General features: G+C 40.4%; 1 protein-coding gene across 1 annotated transcript; it reads left to right on the top strand.

Moving 5' to 3' along the window:
• The first annotated feature begins 5,065 nt into the window (after positions 1-5,065).
• LOC143121244 (uncharacterized) lies at positions 5,066-12,646 on the top strand. The gene is made up of 12 exons (XM_076281617.1): positions 5,066-5,243; positions 5,624-5,711; positions 6,427-6,513; positions 7,065-7,197; positions 7,547-7,668; positions 7,873-8,000; positions 8,096-8,168; positions 8,708-8,803; positions 8,983-9,040; positions 9,160-9,237; positions 11,138-11,215; positions 11,636-12,646. Exons 1-12 carry the CDS (start codon positions 5,096-5,098, stop codon positions 12,608-12,610), a joined length of 2,064 nt encoding a protein of 687 aa, XP_076137732.1. The 5' UTR covers positions 5,066-5,095; the 3' UTR covers positions 12,611-12,646.
• Positions 12,647-19,288: the final 6,642 nt, after the last annotated feature.

The raw sequence follows: 19,288 nt of genomic DNA, 5'->3' as shown, positions 1-19,288 counted from the left end.
CATTGTGTGTGTGTGTGTGTGTGTGTGTGTGAGTGTGTGTATGTGTGAATGTGTGTGTTTGTGTGTGTCTATGCATATCCACTTGTGTGGGTGGGTGTTTTTTTTTTTGGGGGGGGGGGGTTATGAGTATACTGTATGTGTGTGTGTGTGTGTGTGTGTGTGTGTGTGTGTGTGTGTGCATACCTCTGCAGTGCTGAGAGACATCGTTGTTGAGAGGCAGACGTGTGGAGAGGAGACTCAGCCATCTTCTCCTCTTCCTGCCATTGATAACAACAATTAACCACAACAATGATAACCTCCCCTTTAGACACACTTAGAGTGACATGCTGTACATAACTCATCCTATGCACTCAAGCACACACACACAGGAACACACATATACACTCACTCACAGACACACACACACACGCAGGCGCACACAAGCACACACACATACACATGCACCGATCACCCACAGCGCCTGTAATAAGGTGAGAGCAACCAAGTAGGCTAGACTTTCCAGTTCTACGCAATTACCCATTTTTCTATGCGTGAAATGTTAAATCATTGTGTGTTACCCATATGATATGCTATGATCAGTGGAGAAATCTATAGGCAACGGAAAGTGGGACGAATATTTAAGTTATAACATAGTGTTACCATGGTGGCAGGTTTGGTGTCTGTAGGCTACATACATAAGATATGCGATTATTTACAGTAACTGTAACAAATGTTATGGGGGAGTTTTATCCCCAAGCATGGACATAGCTTACCTTGCGTAAGCGACCTTTTAAGGAGCTATTTTGGTCTTAAAGTTATGTGTAGGCTAAGATATAGGCTGTAATAACCAGGCATATGCTACCTCCCGACCGTTGCGCTCCTCAGACGAACGACGTCTAGCTCTGCCACCGGTATGCTCAGGTCAATCCAAACTTTTTTCATCTGTTGTTCCTCATTGCAGGAGCGCACCATCAGTTCCTACTAGAACAGGGACATCCCTCTCCATCTTCAAAAAACTCCTGAAGACCCAACTCTTCAGAGAATATCTCCTCTCGTAGCACTACTTACAACTAGCTAATTCTAGCACTTATCACCTGACTAGAACTGACACTTGACTGTATAAAAACAGCACTCACTGATGCACTTTTTTATTGTACCTTTTTAAATTGTTTTAAATTGTTCTAGAATTGGATTGTGGCCGTACTTCAGGGGTTCTCAAAGTTTTGATTGGTGAGGGCCAATTCAGGAACCCAACATTGAACTGAGGGCCGCCAAAGGGGCGGGGGGAGAAAAAGAAAAACCTGGGGGAAAAAATCCCATTTGTAATAATTTTAATGACCAGGTTGCATCTCTACAATTTATATTTATTGCATTAAACACATTTTGATTCATAACTGAGGCTAAACCTGGCAAAACTTGTGAAAATCTTAAGAAAAATTGCAATGCACACACAATCCCTGGGGTTCTTTACCCTCAACAGACACATTTGGGATATAACAGTTCTGGTTACAGTCCATTTCAAGTACAAACTTATTTAGAACAAGCAGTCTCAGTGTGCCTTGCTTCTTATCAGCATAGGCTTTATTCAGGGCCAATTCCAGCTACCAAAGCACCACAGGAAAACCTGACGGCCACGAAACACCACTAAACGGAGATTCATTCTTTTCAAAGCACACAGTACAGTTGTACAGTTTTAACAGTTTTACAGATGTTATCAGATGTTATTGCGGGCTGCCAGAAATGTTTCCACGGGCCGCCATTGGCCCCCGGGCCGCACTTTGAGAACCTATGCCGTACTTAATACTTTTTATTTAATACTTGACCAATGGCTGTTACCCTTTTACTTCAACCTATCCTTGTACTGATATATGTACTTGTCTACATTATTCTCTTATATGTCCATATTTATTTTATGCTGGTCTCTAGACTTTATTCTTGCAGTGTTGCACTGTTGACTTACTTATTTGCACCATCACCATGATACTAACTCTCATAGAGTACCTTACCATGCATAAGGAACTACAGGCTCAGTCCCTGCCCTATCACTGCAAGCGCCTCATGCTTGATCATCCTTAAGCACACTATGTGGATATTTGATTTAGTTTTTTTAGTATATTTAGTATTTAGTATTTTTGTATCGTCTACTGTCTCTATTGTTTTTTTATATTTATATACTTGTATTACTTTTTCTGCTGTAAGTGCATGTTGTGTGTGATGTCTGTATGCTACCGAGACCTTGAATTTCCCCTTGGGGATCAATAAAGTATCTATCTACTGTATCTATCTATCTATCTATCTATCTATCTATCTAGAATTGTTTTAAAAGCTTTAAACTGTTGTAAACTGTACCATGTTGTAAGCCGTTTTGGCTAAAAATGCATCAGCCAAATGTAATGTAATGTGATGTAATGTAATATTTTGATTTGATTTGATTAGATTTATTTGGAATAAAGCCATATCCAAGGGATAGAACAAAAACATGACAAAGTGTAAGCACTTATTTCCATCATGGTCCCTGATGTTACAAGACAGGACATATATCCACATAAAACAAAACAATTAAACATCATAAACATAGACTGTGAGACTAAAACATATAAAAGAATCTTCCCTAACCCTTCCTATCTGTATTTAAGTGTAATGTGCATACATAGAAAACATCAACAGAGGACAACAACTCACATGGAGGAAGACATGTTAGTGTCAGGGATTTAAATTCTCCATGAGCCAGGATTTTACCCTTTTCCTGAAACAATGATAGTTGTGTATGCTCTTAATTTCCAAAGGTAATTCATTCCAGATCACCACACCACTATATTTGTGAGTACACTTACCAATGTTTGTTTTGAACTTAGGCAAGTACAAGTCGATTTGTTAGGCATGGCGCACAGCCAATCATGATTAAGGACCAGAACCATCCATTTTAGAAACTGTGTTTTTATATTGTTCCTTCTATCTTTGTGACTGTGAGACCCACACAAGAATTTAAATGCACATGTACCAATCCAGAAAAAGTCAAGTGGTGAAGACTGACAATCAACCAGTCAGTGTTTCAGTGTGATTTGGAAATTTACCGCAGGCGTAAACAGTCCTTGTTAAGTCTTCATTTTGGACTCTTTTGTTTGTTTGCTTGTTTGACTGTTTGAACTATCTCTTTTCTTGTGCATTTAATGATGTCAATCCATAGCCTACATATGAGATCACAGATGCAGATGAAGAAAAGTTCAGCAAACTAGCTACACTGGCTACATTTAGACACACCCTCTCCCTCTCATCTCTACATATCCACAAAACTCTATACCCTGCTTATGAGCATGAAGGCTGTGAAGACTGCAGGTGTCTCCTGAAAACTGCAATGCCCCATATCAGTGGTTTTCAAATGGTGAGGTGGGCACAGCTGCCCTTATGTACCCTAAGGGGAGGCTCACATTCACCCAATTTGGAAACCCCTGCTCCATGCTCTACCACAAACTATAGCAGGGCAAAATGAGAGGGAAAAGAACAATAGAGCCACAGCGACAGCAAAAGAAAAGTGAGTTTCAAAAAAGATGGGATTTGATTCTGCCATTAAGTCCCACATCATATGAAATAATATTTCCTCTTCTATCTGATAAATAAACACCCAACTTGTCAAACTTGTCCATCTTTGTTTCTCTGCTCTCTGATGTCTGTCTAACAAATCAAGTTATTTAAATATGTGTTAGATAGGTATTAAGTACTAACACTGTCAACTTTTGCTTGCTCTAAGGATTATTTGTATGCTCTGACTGTGAAGCCCTTCTTTGAAACAATTGCTTTCATTAGTGCCCTTATATGACATTTAATTGAATAGTCTAACGTGAGTTATAACAAGCTAAACCTTACGACATGGACATGACACTACATATTCCCTGGCAGTGAGCCAGGACCAGGTAGGAATCGTTCAAATCACCCAATCACAGTCGTGGTGGGGGTGACGTAACTGGTAGGTGGCGGGAAAGGTAGTCTACATTAGTTTACGGATGTCAAGTTGGATGACACTCTTCAGTTGAACTTCAAATGAGATCCACTGAAACTGCGAAAAAGATGACATTCATCAAGTAAGTTGCTTTATGATTATCAATGAAAATAGTTATCAGAGGCTCAGAGAGTGTGCTGTTCTAAGACATGGGCCAAACTTTGCGGGGGCAGGGACCCATTCCGGGAGATTTTCCATGGATCCCTTCTTAATAATAACATGCTTACTATACTATGAACTCTTAGATGTAATTGCTAGTATATTATAATTTGAATGAAATATGCAATAGTTTACTCCTTACATTTGAGGTCTTTTGTAATTCTATGTTGATTTAACTTTTAGCTGGCTTCATGACTTTGTTTGCTAGCACTTGAAAATACACAATAAATTTAGAGTCGCTAACATTGTTCTGAGTAATACAAAACTCTTTTTTGTTAATTCAACTTGTTTGAGCTTAGTGTCACTTGACAATGTGGACCAACTCAAATATGTTATCATGCTTATCGTCAGGCAGCTAGCTGGCTAATCAGCTAAGTTAAAAGTGGCTCCGGCCCTCATGAGGGATTCTGGAAGTTTCTGGAATCTTCAAACCCTAACCCTGGACATAGACACCTAAGGTCAAAGTTATTTGGCTGTTTGTCTGAGTTGCTTGCTAACAGTGATGGTGTAGCAGTGTCTCCTTGTCTCTCACTCCAAGTAACAGCCTACTAACAAAAAATCCACATACAATTTGAACATAATAATGATATCACTAAAGTTTCCCATCAAACACTTTTTGTCCATTTCAGTGTAACATGGCTGATGGTGGTGTATGAAAAGTTAGACACTGAAGTAGGAAAACTCAATGCAGGTTTTATTCATTCAACTCATTCTCTCAAGCACCAAACAAACTGACCGGAAAACGTCATCTGCTCATATCACAACACAGTAATGTCGTAAACTTCTATTGTTGTAGTGACATAACAGGTGGGAGACTAGATGAGGTACTTTTCAAGCCCACTCGAGCGGAAGAACACAGACATTTGCGGTGGCTTATACTTGACGGCAAAACACTTGCATGGAGGTAAGAAATCTAATGAGAACTCCAGTTCAGAGTTAAACACAAGTACTTGATAGTTAATGCAGCTCTCTTCATTTTCTTACTGTCTCTTACCTAGTCATGGCCGGGATCTGAGATACTCCTATGAAGGTATCACCCTGGCTGTTGACAGCCTCAGGGGTATGGCTCTCATCCTCTCTGTGCCGGAGTGGATGACACAATGTGAAGGTTTGTGCCATTGTGGTAGTGGTAGTCAAACTGTTCACAGCAAAAAGACCAACAGGTCTCATCTGTCTGAGTACAACATGCTTTCAAATCAAGTATTGTTGAAAGATTGAGTAGGCCTAATATTTTTTTGTAAATTGACAATAACACAAATGTACTGTAATGTATACATACACTACCAGTCAAAAGTTTGGACACAATTACTCATTTGTATGAATTAGTAACTGTGTTCCAACTTTTGAGTGGTAGTGTGCATACAGTTTTCACCTCTTGTCAAAAGTAGTCAAGTACTAAAGCAAAGTGTAAGTAAAACACTTTCTAACACCATAAATGACATGCCGCTGTAATGCCCCTGACTGTGACATCTTTGTTCCCACCAACAGAAGCACACAACTTGAATTGTCTCCAGGACAAGGTCTTGCTGTTCATTACACCCACCTGCTCCGACCTCATTGAAGCTAGTGAAATAAGGTATGCCATTGTCCTTTCAACACAATGACAACATGGGAAATCAACATTACAACATAATGCATTATAACTCAGCCTGACAAAAAAGTTGCCGTCTATATTGTTGAACCACCTTTTTAGTTTTGCATTATCCATGATATTGTTTTCAGAGTTTTATGGAATGGAACAACATTAATTTCCATCCCAAGTTCAATCAAGTATTTATTTGATATACAACAGTTAGGTCTGGTCAAGCTATTTACTAATTTTTGATTGGACGAGGGGCATTCTATGAGTGGGGATATCCCAGGAGATCCAAACTGAGTCTCTTCACCAAGAGTACTCATTCCGCATTTTGCACTGAATTGTCCGGCGTGAATGTTCCATTCATTCAAAGAATGAGTGAGAATGAGAAAATGTAGTAAATAGAGTAGGTTAAATGTTCAGATTAGCATGTAACTAAGCAACTTAGCAAGTACACAAAATATTGTCCACATACAGCCTCCTCTCTCACTCAACTTGGCTGACTGACATTTCTTGGCGACAGTAGACACCAAGACTTCGGCTTGGAACAATTTTTTGGGATGGAACAAACAAAAAATTTATGATTTTTTTCAAAATTAATGATAGAAAACACAACTTGATGTCTTTGGTTTCTAATTTGGGAAGTATTAGAGTGTTACTTCATAAAAGCATGTTTCATGATTTTGATGACTAAAGAGAAAACTTTGATTTACAGCTTCATGGACGCACTGGCCAAGAAAACTGATGCCCTCATTGTTACACAAACAGGTCCAGACACCTGGAGTGAACCATGTAACAGAAGGTAGGTCAAATCAGGGAAGTCATTATGTTTGCCAGGGGAACTGGGGGTGGGTTTTTGAAGTGGTGAATCTTTTACATGGGTTAGGGTGGCTCAGAGGTTCTATAAAAAAACTTTTTTTTAAATGTCATTTGATTTGGACATGTTCCCTACCCATCCCTTGACTACATCCCTGTAGATGTGACACAGATAATGGATTTAAGTAAGTATAAGTATAAGTATATATACTCTTTTGATCCTGTGAGGGAATTTGCATTTATCCCAATAAGTGAAACACACTCAGCACACAGTGAACACACAGAGAGATGAAGCACACACTAATCCCGTGAAGCACATACTAATCGCAGTGAGCTGCCTGCAACAACAGCGGCGCTCGGGGAGCAGTGAGGGGTTAGGTGCCTTGCTCAAGGGCACTTCAGCCGTGCCTACTGGTCTGGGTTCGAACCGGCAACCCTCCGGTTACGAAGCGCTAACCAGTAGGCCACGGCTGCCCTGTGGCAGATTTGTGGGCACAACATTGCTCTCAACGTGGCCTCTATGTGTCACACCCACAGAATTCTTCAGTTCACTATGACAAGTGATTCCTTCATGCTGCCAAGAGACCCAAGGGGGAAAAAAGGACCAACACTTCAGGAGATGTGTCTATCAAACTCTGCTGTTCCAAATGAGCAGAAAGTTAAAGGAAAGGTAACCTATGTCTAATATATTTAACATTAACTGTGTGAATGCATGTTTTGTGTGTTATAGTATCGCATAATTGGATACATTTTCATGAAGTTTAAGAAGTTTAGGCACATGGTGTACTCATTCAAACAAACTATGAATAGACACAAATGTTATAGGTAGAGTATAGATTTAGATGAATGGAATATAGTATTTATTATTACTCCTGTACACATTTATAAACGAAGTTGTTATGTTTGCATTAGAATGAGTCATTTTTAATCAGAAATTTGAGAAAACATAAACACAACATTTCAATTTTTTTTAAAAATAAAAATCTGTTGTTCCAACATGCTTTATCCACCCTCTATAGATATCCCAACTCAAAAACACATTTGAGAGGTATTATAGGATCCTCGAGGGACCGCAAAATTCCTCTTCTGTTCAAAAAGATCCACAACTGGTGATCATAGACGGAAGCAATGTGGCAATGGCGTAAGTGACAGGAGCAGTTTCTTGTTGTTTCTCATGTTCATTTAGCTCTATTTTCTAATTTGTATTTATTAATGCACAATTTGTAGGATGGAACAGTGTTTGCAGGTACAGTATATGAATGAATGTTGAATATTTAAAGAAAACAGGAAAATTGCCCATTTTGTATTATCTTATTTTAAAATGAATGAAAATATTATCTTCCAGTCATGGCCTACACACATTCTACTCAGTCCGTGGCATCGAGTTGGCGGTTAAGTACTTCAAGAATGAAGGTCATCGTGTCAATGTCTATGTGCCAATCTGGAGGAAAAACTCTAAGAACACAGTCTTCGGTAAATTTCCTCATTATCTGTTGACAGACATCACACAATGGCACAGATCAGTCTATAGAATTCCAAAACATGTTTGTTGTTTGTTTGTTCCACAGAACATAACCTTCTACAGCAACTGTACCAGGATGGCCTTGTGACCTACACTCCTAGCATGGCTTACGATGATTTGTGAGTGAGGCCTAGTTTAGGCTTCGGACAGAGGCATTAATGAGGCTTTAGTATCTCCAGCAGAATCAGTAGAGTCACATATTTATAACTATGACTGAATCATGACTAATGTACTGTACATGTTAACTTGGCCAATATATATTTTTTTTAATCTCTGTAAAAATAATTCAGGTTCTGTTTAAATTTGCTAAACATAAAAAATCTGCATGAAAAAAAGCTATGACGTGTCTTAAGTCATCTCAGAGTTCCTACTGAGTGTGAATGCAAACAGAAAAAAGCCCTAGAAACTGTGTAGTTCTAGGCGTAGCCTCTCCAGTTAGTGTTGTGTCTGAATGCTCCTTATAACATACATCACATCTGCATCAGCATTTTCAAATCTTTAAATGTATCCAGACTCCAGAGTAATTTCACAGATGGACACCTTCTCTCCCTGTTTCTCGCTCCCTCTTCATACTTCTCTCTCTACCTTACCCTCTCTATCCCTTTCTCATTTCTTATATGTCTAATGCCCCCCACCCCCTCCCCCCTCTCTGTTTAAGGCTTATGCTTGAAGAGGCCAAGAACAAACATGGATTTATTGTCTCAAATGACCTATTTAGAGATGTGCCACCAGAATACAAAGATACGATTCAGAGGTAAGAGAAAATCATTCAACATATGATGTTATGTTATGATATGAACACCATTTCAAAGATACAGATACTACAAATGTCATCCAAATAACTTACTTACTTAATAGACTCATAAACATGTGGTCATGTGACTTAGAGTTCCGTTGTTACATGTTACCTAAACATAAAGTTTCTTCTGTTAGGCGCATCCCTTTCAGATTTGAAGGAAACCGCTTCCGGGTGCTTCCAAATCCATGTCAGGTAGGTTTTACAACTATACAACTAACACCACAGATTCTTTGAATATTGAAGTAATGATCTTACGTAAATTATGCTTTATGGGATTGAGTAAATTGTTAATCCTGTTTTCTCGCCCTCAGGCTCTTGACTACAGTGGCACTGACCCACCAGTAGTGTACGGACATGAAGCATGGCCTATCCACACACACTCTACCAAGGTATGTGAGACATACATACTCACATATAGTTAAAGGAACCATATGAAAGAAATGTATTTCAATGAATCATAAAATGGCCCTGATTTGTCACTAGACATTAAGAAATCATGTTAATTTCAAATACTTATATCACCGGCCACCGGCCTTATATCACATCATATTGTGTTTTGGCCTGATGTGCCACCCTCCACCTATCTACTAATCACAAAGTCAGCAGTGTTTCGGCATCCGGGTTGGCAACCTCAAATCAGGGGGGAGGGGGAGGGGATACATCGCTCTAGGGCAGCCGTGGCCCACTGGTTAGCACTCTGGACCTGTAACCGGAGGGTTGCCGGTTCGATCCCCAACCAGTGGGAATGGCTGAAGTGCCCTTGAGCAAGGCACCTAACCCCTCACTGCTCCCCGAGCGCCGCTGTTGTAGCAGGCAGCTCACTGCGCCGGGATTAGTGTGTGCTTCACCTCACTGTGTGTTCACTGTCTGCTGAATGTGTTTCACTAATTCACGGAGCGGGATAAATGCAGAGACCAAATGTCCCTCACGGGATCAAAAGAGTATATATACTTATACTCTACAGTAATATGAAAGTGATTGCAGTACCAGTTTTGGCCACAATCTTACGTATGGTTTCTTTAATGCTTTGGGCTGTACTTTGGGTCACCAGCGCATGCCGTAATACTCGTTATTCACCCGCGGAAAGTTGAATTCGGTATTTTGCACGTTTATTTTTTAAGCATTGCGCCCAGGGGTGTGGCAATTAACAACCTAGGGAGGGGACTCGCGCATTGTCTAAAAATCGCTATCATACACCACCTAAACCTGGTCAGAAGTCAATGGCGAGTTGTTCATATGCTATTTTAAGAGCGCATGTCAACAGTCATATTGGCAGGTGCACGCACCATCCTTCTATCATTCATGAACGCACACCAGCGCATGTCCATGCAAAGCATCAAATTGCACGATTACAATGGGAAACATAATTAGAATAAAGATATTACCAAATACTGTACATCTTATGATGAGTAGTTATTCACCATCATTTGCAAATTGGTAATGACGGTTAAAAGTGATTAGGGGAGAGGCAAGAGACACGTATGGAGCACAGCTGAAGACGCACTGTCACGAGATATAAGCAACTCCTCTGCAGGATAAATGTTGTTTTATTCAGTCATTTGAGCAACATTAGGGTAAGTGTTGCTTTTTCCAGCCTATGTTTTCGATGGTAACCCATTGTCAGTCAATAGTGAAAGTAACTGCATATAACTGTCTTGTCGTTGACTGACTCCTTGGTGAAGTTAGTTTCACTTTGCCAATGAGTTCAAATAATAGACTAGTGCAAATGCGTGAAGGCTATGCTAGGTTTTAGTAAAGCATGGTTTAAGAATTATTCCATACGGTCTCGCAAGCAGCCTCCTTCAAATGCGCCGTTGAATGCCAAAATACCAATGCATTTATTTGACATATCGCGCGTTGCGCCGTTAAAGGGAATGACAGATGTCATTCTCATTGGTTTAAAATGATGTTACGCCCCAAACACACCCATATGACTGATTAAAAGACCTAGGAACACCTTGTTACGCCATGCGCTCCACTTTTGAGAACGAAACCCCTCCCAATGTGAACTGGACATCCTACTAAATTTGAATAGACTTTTGACGAGTGACGATGCACTTTAGAATGTCATGATAGGGCCCTTTATCTTAGATGGACAAAAAATTGAGGTGGGGGATACTTTATTTTACTTATTTTAACCAAAACGAGAAACCACCTTTTTACACAAAGTGTTCCACTAACGATATCACTACTCTGATGAAAAACAGGTGAGAAATGGGCTGTTGTGTAGGCTAATGGATAGCACCCACAGAACAGTATTGCATTTTAACCATAATTTCTCCCCCTCAGGCTGTTGACAACGATGATACTGACGCAACAATAGTGTACGACAAAACAACATGGAGCATGGCCACACCCTCCACTGAGGTATCTCAGACATACACCAAGTTCCCTTTAAATTATCTCAGCAAAGTATCCATAGTATAGTACTGCTCGCAGATGTAATGGCAGGGCATATCTACACATTTTTGACAAGCTGCTGTTTGAGCAGGTCCTTGTGTCACCTAGTGGCACAATATTGGAAAGAAGTGTGTGTGTGTGTGTGTACACAGTATGTGAGTGTCTGGGGTGGGGGTGGGGTGGGGAGGGGGTTCTATGTTTAAATGTTTCCCGAGGTTGGCAGAAATGTTATGTGCTTGCCGCAAGGAGAACCAGTGAGGGCCTTAAATAGTAATCAGGGGACTGTAAAAGGAAGGGGTACACAATATTGCTTGTAGTAAAAGGGTAGCTTCAGAAATGATTTGTAATTGCAAATGGTTTAAACATGTTTTTACTCAATGTGCACAGATCCATCAACACCCAGAGATTCCTCCGGCATCCGGCAAGGTGTATAGCCATGGGAAGGCGATTGTCCAAGATGAGAGACTTACTCTGGCAAAAGCCAAGCCTAAGCAGGAACTACAACCAGCACCCTCAGGAGACTCGAGGGCTGAACATCAGACATCATCACAAGATTGTGGTGAATTGAAAAAACCCACCTCAACATGCAGAACAACAAGCTCACTTCAACAGGCCCAGGGGGTCTGGCAACAGCAGAACCAACAATGTTGGAAACAGCGGACCAACAAGCTCACCTCAACACACTCAAATCCGGCCAAAGAGGAACTGACAACGTCCGAAACAACAAAACAACAAGCTCACCTCAACAGGCCCATGGATCTATTAACAGCGGAACAAACAACGTTGGAAACAGCGGACCAACAAGCTCACTTCAACACATGCACATGGTCTGGCAACAGCGCAACCAACAGTGGGACCAACAATGTTGAAAACAGCATCCCAACAAGTTCACCTCAACAAGCACAGGAGGTTCGTCAACAGCAGAACCAACGTCGAAAAGGGCGGACCAACAAACTCAACTCAACATGCTCAAGGCCTCCGTCAGCAGTAGAGACAACGATGAAAACAGTGGACCAACAAACTCACCTCAATATCCCCAAAAGTAGAATCAACAGCGGAACCAACAATGACGGAAACAGTGGATCAACAAGCTCACCTCAACATGCTCAAGGGGTTCGGCAACAAAGAAACCAGCAATGGTGGAATCGACAAAGTCGGAAACAGCGAACCAACAAGGTCACCTCAACTGGCTCAGGGGGTCTGCCAACAGCAGAAACATCGGAAACGGCTGACCCACAAGCTCATCTCAAAGCGCTCATAGGATCTGTCAACAGCAAAACCAACATCGGAAATGGTGGACTGAAAAGCTTATTGGTCAGGCTCTTATTTAAAATTTTCTATTTCATTTTTTATAAATTGTAAGGGTGATTCTTCCCTAACAGAAATAAAAAAAACAAAAAAACATTTCCACTATTTTGTTTTTTCCACACTTACTACACATTTAGGGGAACCTATGTATATAAAAATTATTGTTCAATTATGTTGTTTTTTATAAAATAAGAGGCATGTTATATGTGTTTTTTACTATTTTGCCTCCGTCTCCAGGCCAGACTTAGGGTCTTTGACCTTATCTCACTTTAAATGTATTACTGATATAATGTTAAATTCAAGCATAAGTTATGGATTAATATCCATTTCAATCAAATATAATATTTTCTTTAGTATTTATTTTCAATTTGACATATTTTTAAGATGTTGAACGCTTGTCCCCTGGGTTCACTGTCTTTTCCACAATGCCAGGCTCAGTCTGGTAGGTTTGTATACTCAGTAACCATAGCAACAGACACTCCAGAGGGAACCACATGGCTGAATGAAAGAGGTATCCCAATAGGGGGTAATAAAAAGGAGATATATCAAGGTAAATATGGGTTATACTTAGAGTATGTTTATTGTATGTCATGCACTTCTGAACCGCTTGTAATTCATACCGACGACAAAATAACTGGATTTTTTAAATGTAATTAGTTCTTATTTACACAATTCACAATTATTTATTGCTAACTCTAAAACTAACACTATCAGGCTAATCAGGCTTGAGATTTGAGGGAAAGGGGGGAAATGTCTTTTCAACAACCGTCTTTTCCACAACTATCTCCATGGTTGTGGTAAAGACAGACGGTTGTGGAAAAGACATTTTGCCTTTGAAATTTGACATTGTCAGGGCTAAAAAGCAAAGTAGTTTGCCTATAGTGCTAAAACATGTTAACCTGACTCCGCCAGATGGATTTGCTCCGCATATCCATCTGGGAACTTTTCATTGAAGAACTTTTGGGAAGGGGCGGACATACTGGTTAGCTGATTGGATAAACCATCTGTCTATCACCACCTTTGTTGGTTATCGACGGGCCAAATCAACCAATTAGATGAACAAAGTATTCTTCTAATGCCGTTTAACATACAATTAAGTTAGGTAACGTGACAAACGTTAAGATGTTTTAACTTACCATTTATGAACCTAATCAACGACAATTCCCATCAAGTTTTCATGGTAGGCCCTACACTTCTGAAGATAGTATATTCCTCCATTATGAACTGGAATCAGCCGTGGAGGATGTCTGTGTCGTTCATTCCTCCCAGCTGCATGGCTGAGACTCATAGCTTCACAGTTTACCCAGGAATACTTTCTAATTTGAATAAAACTTGCGCGATAGCTATGCTCATCTCTGTGGATGCCGTCATGTTGTTTGTTGCGTCACACCTCAACCCGCCTCAAAGCCAACGCTGATTGGACGTTCGTTTGGTGAACTGCTCCAAATTTTCTTTAACGGAAAGTATCCAGACTGATCTGCGATTGAAACCCTGAAGCTCGCGAGATCAGGATGGTCTCACGAGGCTAAAAACATGTAGTGTAGAAACATGATTTGCATATTATGACCTAGGGAATGTTATTAATTAAAGTATTTTATTGGTTACAACTAGGTCTGACATACTGTAGTCTCTCTGCTGTTCCTTTAAGATGGTACCCCAAACATCAGCAGAGAAGGCCAGACTATACAGAGAAAGACTAAAATCTGATCCAGTAAAATATGCTGAGTTCCTAAGGAAAGACAGAGAAAGATATGCAAAGAAAAAACAACAAGGATTAGTTAAGACTGTTGCAGACATGTCAGTGAGAGACCAAAGAATGATGAGAAGACAGTGGCGAACTAAGCAACGCAACAGACGTAACAGACTTAAAATGGTCTCAGCAGCAGAGAGGTTCCTGGAAGGGGTAACACCACCACAATCCCCAGATAATGATGATGTTGATGAACCACATCAGCCAGAGAGAGGGGCAATGAGAACTCGTCAGAGAGAAAGAGGGAGAAGAAAGGTGGTAGGGGCAAGGGCAAAGGTCTACAGAGACCTTAATGAAATTAAAGAAAGGCTAGACCAGGAGTGGGCAAACTGCGGCCCGCGGGCCGTATCCGGCCCGCCAAGCACTTTCATCCGGCCCGCTGAGCATTTCATTTAGTTATCAGGCTGCTCGCTATTTTTTTCCTGCGATAGAGATGACGTTGGTTAGCTTTACTGCAAACTGCTTTTCACTCTCCTTAGATAACGTTTACAATGTCAATGTCAAAACATCATGTTAAATAGAGATAACATCATGTTAAACTAAGTTAACTCTTAGTTATCTCCTTTGCAGCATATCTAACGTGAACATGCAATCCATTTAATTGGGAACGCGTCTGCACTCACGAGAGAGAGAGCCGCAGGTTCCAGCTGGCTTGTGATTGTTGATAATTGATATCTCCTTCTTATAAGAAAGTTTTAAAAGGAAATCATGAAGGCAACAGTAGTTCCCACTACTGACCATTTAAAAACTGTGAGAGGGCCCAGCCGTAGGTACAGCACTAGCCATAGCGGAGCAGGCATAAAGAAGATCATTGAGAAATAAACGTGAATTAAAGCGACAGTGCACAATTCACAATTTATACATTTGTTAAACAGCATAAAATTAGCAGTATTTTTAAGCAATTAATATTTTAAAACAAATACTTTTCATACTAAATTATAGGCTATAAAAAATGTATTTTTTATGCGTGTGTCATGTGGGGGATGGGGTTGTTGTGCGGCCCACCGGCCAATTTTCAAAACCCAATGTGGCCCTTGAGCCAAAAAGTTTGCCCACCCCTGGGCTAGACCATGCCCTTAGGAAAGTGGAAAAGTAGGTGGTGTAGTCGTCTGAGAAAGAAAATGGATGAGGCTGAATCTCCTAAAAGGAAAACAAATAAGCAAATGAAGCAAACAACAACAGAGTTGAGGAGAAAACTACTCTCCCACAACAAAGTTCTTTCGGAAATAAAGAAAAAATATATGAATATCAGCAATAGCAAAGCAAGACAAGTAATTTCAAAAGTTGTGGCTGGAAAAATTCTAAAAAAGTACAGATTGGTCAACATGGTCTAGCCTTTCTTTAAGTATGATATTGTTTTGTATTAAAAATACATCTGTGAGACATATTGCATGAGTTATATTTTACTATCTTTTATATTTTTGTAAGCACCTGTAAAATTGACGTTTTTCAGTATGCTTAATATGCCTTTTGTTTCTGTATGAATTTACTCCATGTACCAGAATGCTTTGTAATTTACTTGCTTCTGTGATTTCCAACATTCTATACATGTGCACCAATCAAATGTCTTTGTTTGTTTTGCTTTTATTTGAATTGTTTAAGCAGCCAATCATTATTTGTTATTTGTTTATACCCGCGAAATCGCGGGCAATGTGAAGGTTCCATCTCCTCAGAGAGGAGAAGGCTCATCAGTCGCGGTCCTAGTTGCCCTGAGAGAGGTCACCGTTTTCTCTGCTCCGCCAGTCAGTGCTGCATCCGTTGGAGACCACTCGCACTTTTCGGTGTGTTTAGGCCCACATGCACGAGCATCAGTGCGGAGGGGTGGAATGACCTGTCTCGGGACTGCTTGATTGATTTTATGTGTTTATATATTGTGTAACTAGTTAGTTAGTTGCCAGTTTAGCTAACGTTAGCTAACTAGGAAACGCTGTTGCATTCTCCTTCGGAGACGGACTCTATTGTGCTTCGGTGCTGGGCCCACCGGAGCCAGACCTCCCAAGGACGACTGCGTTTTGCCTCCGGTGCTGAGCCCACCGGAGTGCCAACCGCCAACTACCCGCTGCTGCTGTTGAGGTGTGCACTGCAGGCTGACTGCAGCAATATCCTCCACCGGAGTCGCATCCTCGGCTAGCTGGGACATAGCTGCCTCCGATTCCTCTGGTTCAGGACTGAGCGGAATCTCCCGGTTTTGAGTGATCGGTCGTGAGTAACGTCAACTGCACTTACACTGACACACACACACACACATTCTCGTCTCGGTTTGGATCACCGGCAAGTTGGAGGGCCGTTCAGCGGTTGCTGTCCTGCCTGCAGCTCAGAGAGCTGCCGTCCTGTGCACCACCGAGCTCCAACGGCCAGCGCTTGGGGGGGTTGGGGTTTTATTTTATTATATATGATTAATAATATTGTTGTGATTGGTATATTCTTGTGATTTAACTTGAGTTGTGTATATTGTATTGTCTTCCACACTGGTGTCTGTTTAGCTTAACCTTTAACGGTAGCAGCTAGCTGCTACCATCCTTTAACGTTCGGTTTTCCCCTTGAGTGAATTGTTCGCTCGCTGACATTTCTCAGCTATTGGGTTGTCACTTTTATTACGTGGCTAATTATTATTAAATAAATATTTGATTATTATATTTCATTATACTTCGGGTGTATTGGCAATTCCTTTTTTTTGTATGCATCCACCACTGGTGTAATTACCATTCACCTACATTGTATATTTTTAGTCTGTAGGAATACATTATACACTAGCCTAAGGTAAGTGTAGTATTTTTACAGTGGAGGCACCGCGCTATTGAATTCATTGTCTTTAATTGTTAGCCTAGCTGCTACTGGTATTCAGGAATCTCAGCCAGCTCACCATTCCACCGCTGAGACCTTCAGGATCCTGTTTGCGCCATTGTTTTATGTATTGTAACTAGTGCCTATGCACACACCCGTTAAGAAGGGGTTACATTTTTACTAGATATTTTATACTGAAATGTATTTTTCACCATATCCCGTCTTTTCCACAACTCCTTGTCTTTTCCACAACCACACATTTTTTAAGGTAAAATGTTTAAAAATAATAGTTTATAGTAATGATGGTTGTGGTGTTGATATTTGTGCAGTTGATGGTAAGGTATATTTGTATTAGTTTAAAAATATCAGATTTCAAAATGGTAAAAATGTAAAAATATAAATAAATGTAAAATTTGGAAAGATGTGAATGTGATGTTTAAATATTTGCTGTTATACATATATTGGCCTTAACATTTTTGCTTTAAAACACATGTTTATCTTGGTGATGGAAAATTACAATTTCCTTGCTGTGCTTAGACAAAATGGCAAAACATATATATTATTCAATTAAAATCAGCATAGCCAACTTCAGGGCAGGTATCTAGACAGAATGGGGAAACAAAGTATGGCAATAATATTTGAATACAAAATGTTTTCTGAAAATGTTTTGGTCAAAAAGTACCATAGTTGAAGAATCACCCATAAACTAGTCCAGAGTCCATACAAAATGGCCCCTACAGTTAGTGTCTTAAGTAACTATCAGCCATTTTTGAGGAAAGCAAAGTCTAAGAAAAAGTTATGTCTCTTCAACTATCATCTTTTTTACCTAACAACAAATTCTATGACATTTTTCAATCAGGTTTCAGGGTATTTCACAGTACAGAATTTTCTGAAGGTGGCCAATGACCTGTTATTGAATGCTGACTCTGGAAATTGTTCTGTTTTGGTTTTGCTGGACTTAAGTGAAGCTTTTGATACAGTAAACCATGATATATTCATTGAGCGTCTGGAGCACTGTGTAGGAACTAGGGGCTTGCCACTTCACTTCACAACATCAGACATCACAAGATTGTGGTGGACTGAAAAAACCCACCTCGCAGAGTCTGTCCACAATGTCGGAACCAGCAGGCCAACAAGCTCAGCTCAACAGGCCCAGGGGGTCTAGCAACAGCGGAACCAACAACGTTAGAAACAGCGGACCAACAAACTCACCTCAACACATGGTCTGGCAACAGCGCAACCAACATGTTGAAAACAGCATCCCAACAATTTCACCTCAATATGCTCAGGAGGTTCGTCAACAGCAGATCCAGTAAAGGCAGAAACGGCAGACGGCAGTTCCACCGTGTGCGCAGAATATGCAGCGATAATACATCCTACTCTGCCCAGGCTGCAGACTTGACTAAAAGATTCCACAATAAAGGTTATAAACAAGACTGGGTCGGTCAAAATACGTTTTGATCACACAACACAAGAGGAGTGTCTTCGATCAAAAAAGCGCACCAAAGATCCAAGTAAGTCCCCTCTATGTTGCATAAAATATTCTCCGCTTGTGTCAGAATTCAGAAAAGCTGTCTACAAACACTGGCATATTATTGATTCGGACCCTAAACTTATAAGAGTTTAAACTAATACAATCGTCCACATACTGGCAAGACGTTATCCATTCGCGGTGTCATTACATGTTGCACCACACATGTTATTTATTTGATTCATTGCCCTTGTGGCCTAGCATATGTGGGCAAAACAACGCGAGCGCTTCGGACCAGGATCAGTGAGCACAGAAGCACTATTAGAACAGGTGATGAGCACAGTCCTGTCGCTGCTCATTTTAAACTAGCCAGACATAATGTCAGCGCCCTCAGATATATTGGGGTGGAGCGGGTCAATAAACCACCTAGAGGGGGTGAACATGACAAGAGGTTGCTCCAACGCGAAACCTTTTGGATTCACTTTTTAAATACAATGTCCCCCCATGGTCTTAATGAGGAATGTGATATAAAACCGTTCTTATAGTAGTAGTATATTCTGGTAAAAAACTGTCTGTATTTACAGGTTTTATAACTGTGGGTGTAATGTCCTTTCATTGTTTGGGTAGGCTTGTGTATATGGAACTGTTTATCCACTGATTGTTTTTTCTTTTTCATTTTTTTTCTTTTCTGTTGATAGCAATGCCATGTACTCATTTGGGGATATTG

Source organism: Alosa pseudoharengus, unplaced genomic scaffold, assembly GCF_046254945.1.
Source record: "Alosa pseudoharengus isolate Yale_2024_CS ecotype anadromous, Long Island Sound unplaced genomic scaffold, YU_APseudo_1.1 YU_APseudo_1.1_scf_13, whole genome shotgun sequence".
NCBI classification, from domain to species: Eukaryota; Metazoa; Chordata; class Actinopteri; order Clupeiformes; family Clupeidae; genus Alosa; species Alosa pseudoharengus.
The sequence above is the reverse complement of the archived record's forward strand: the minus strand, read 5'-3'. Positions and strand labels throughout refer to the sequence as shown.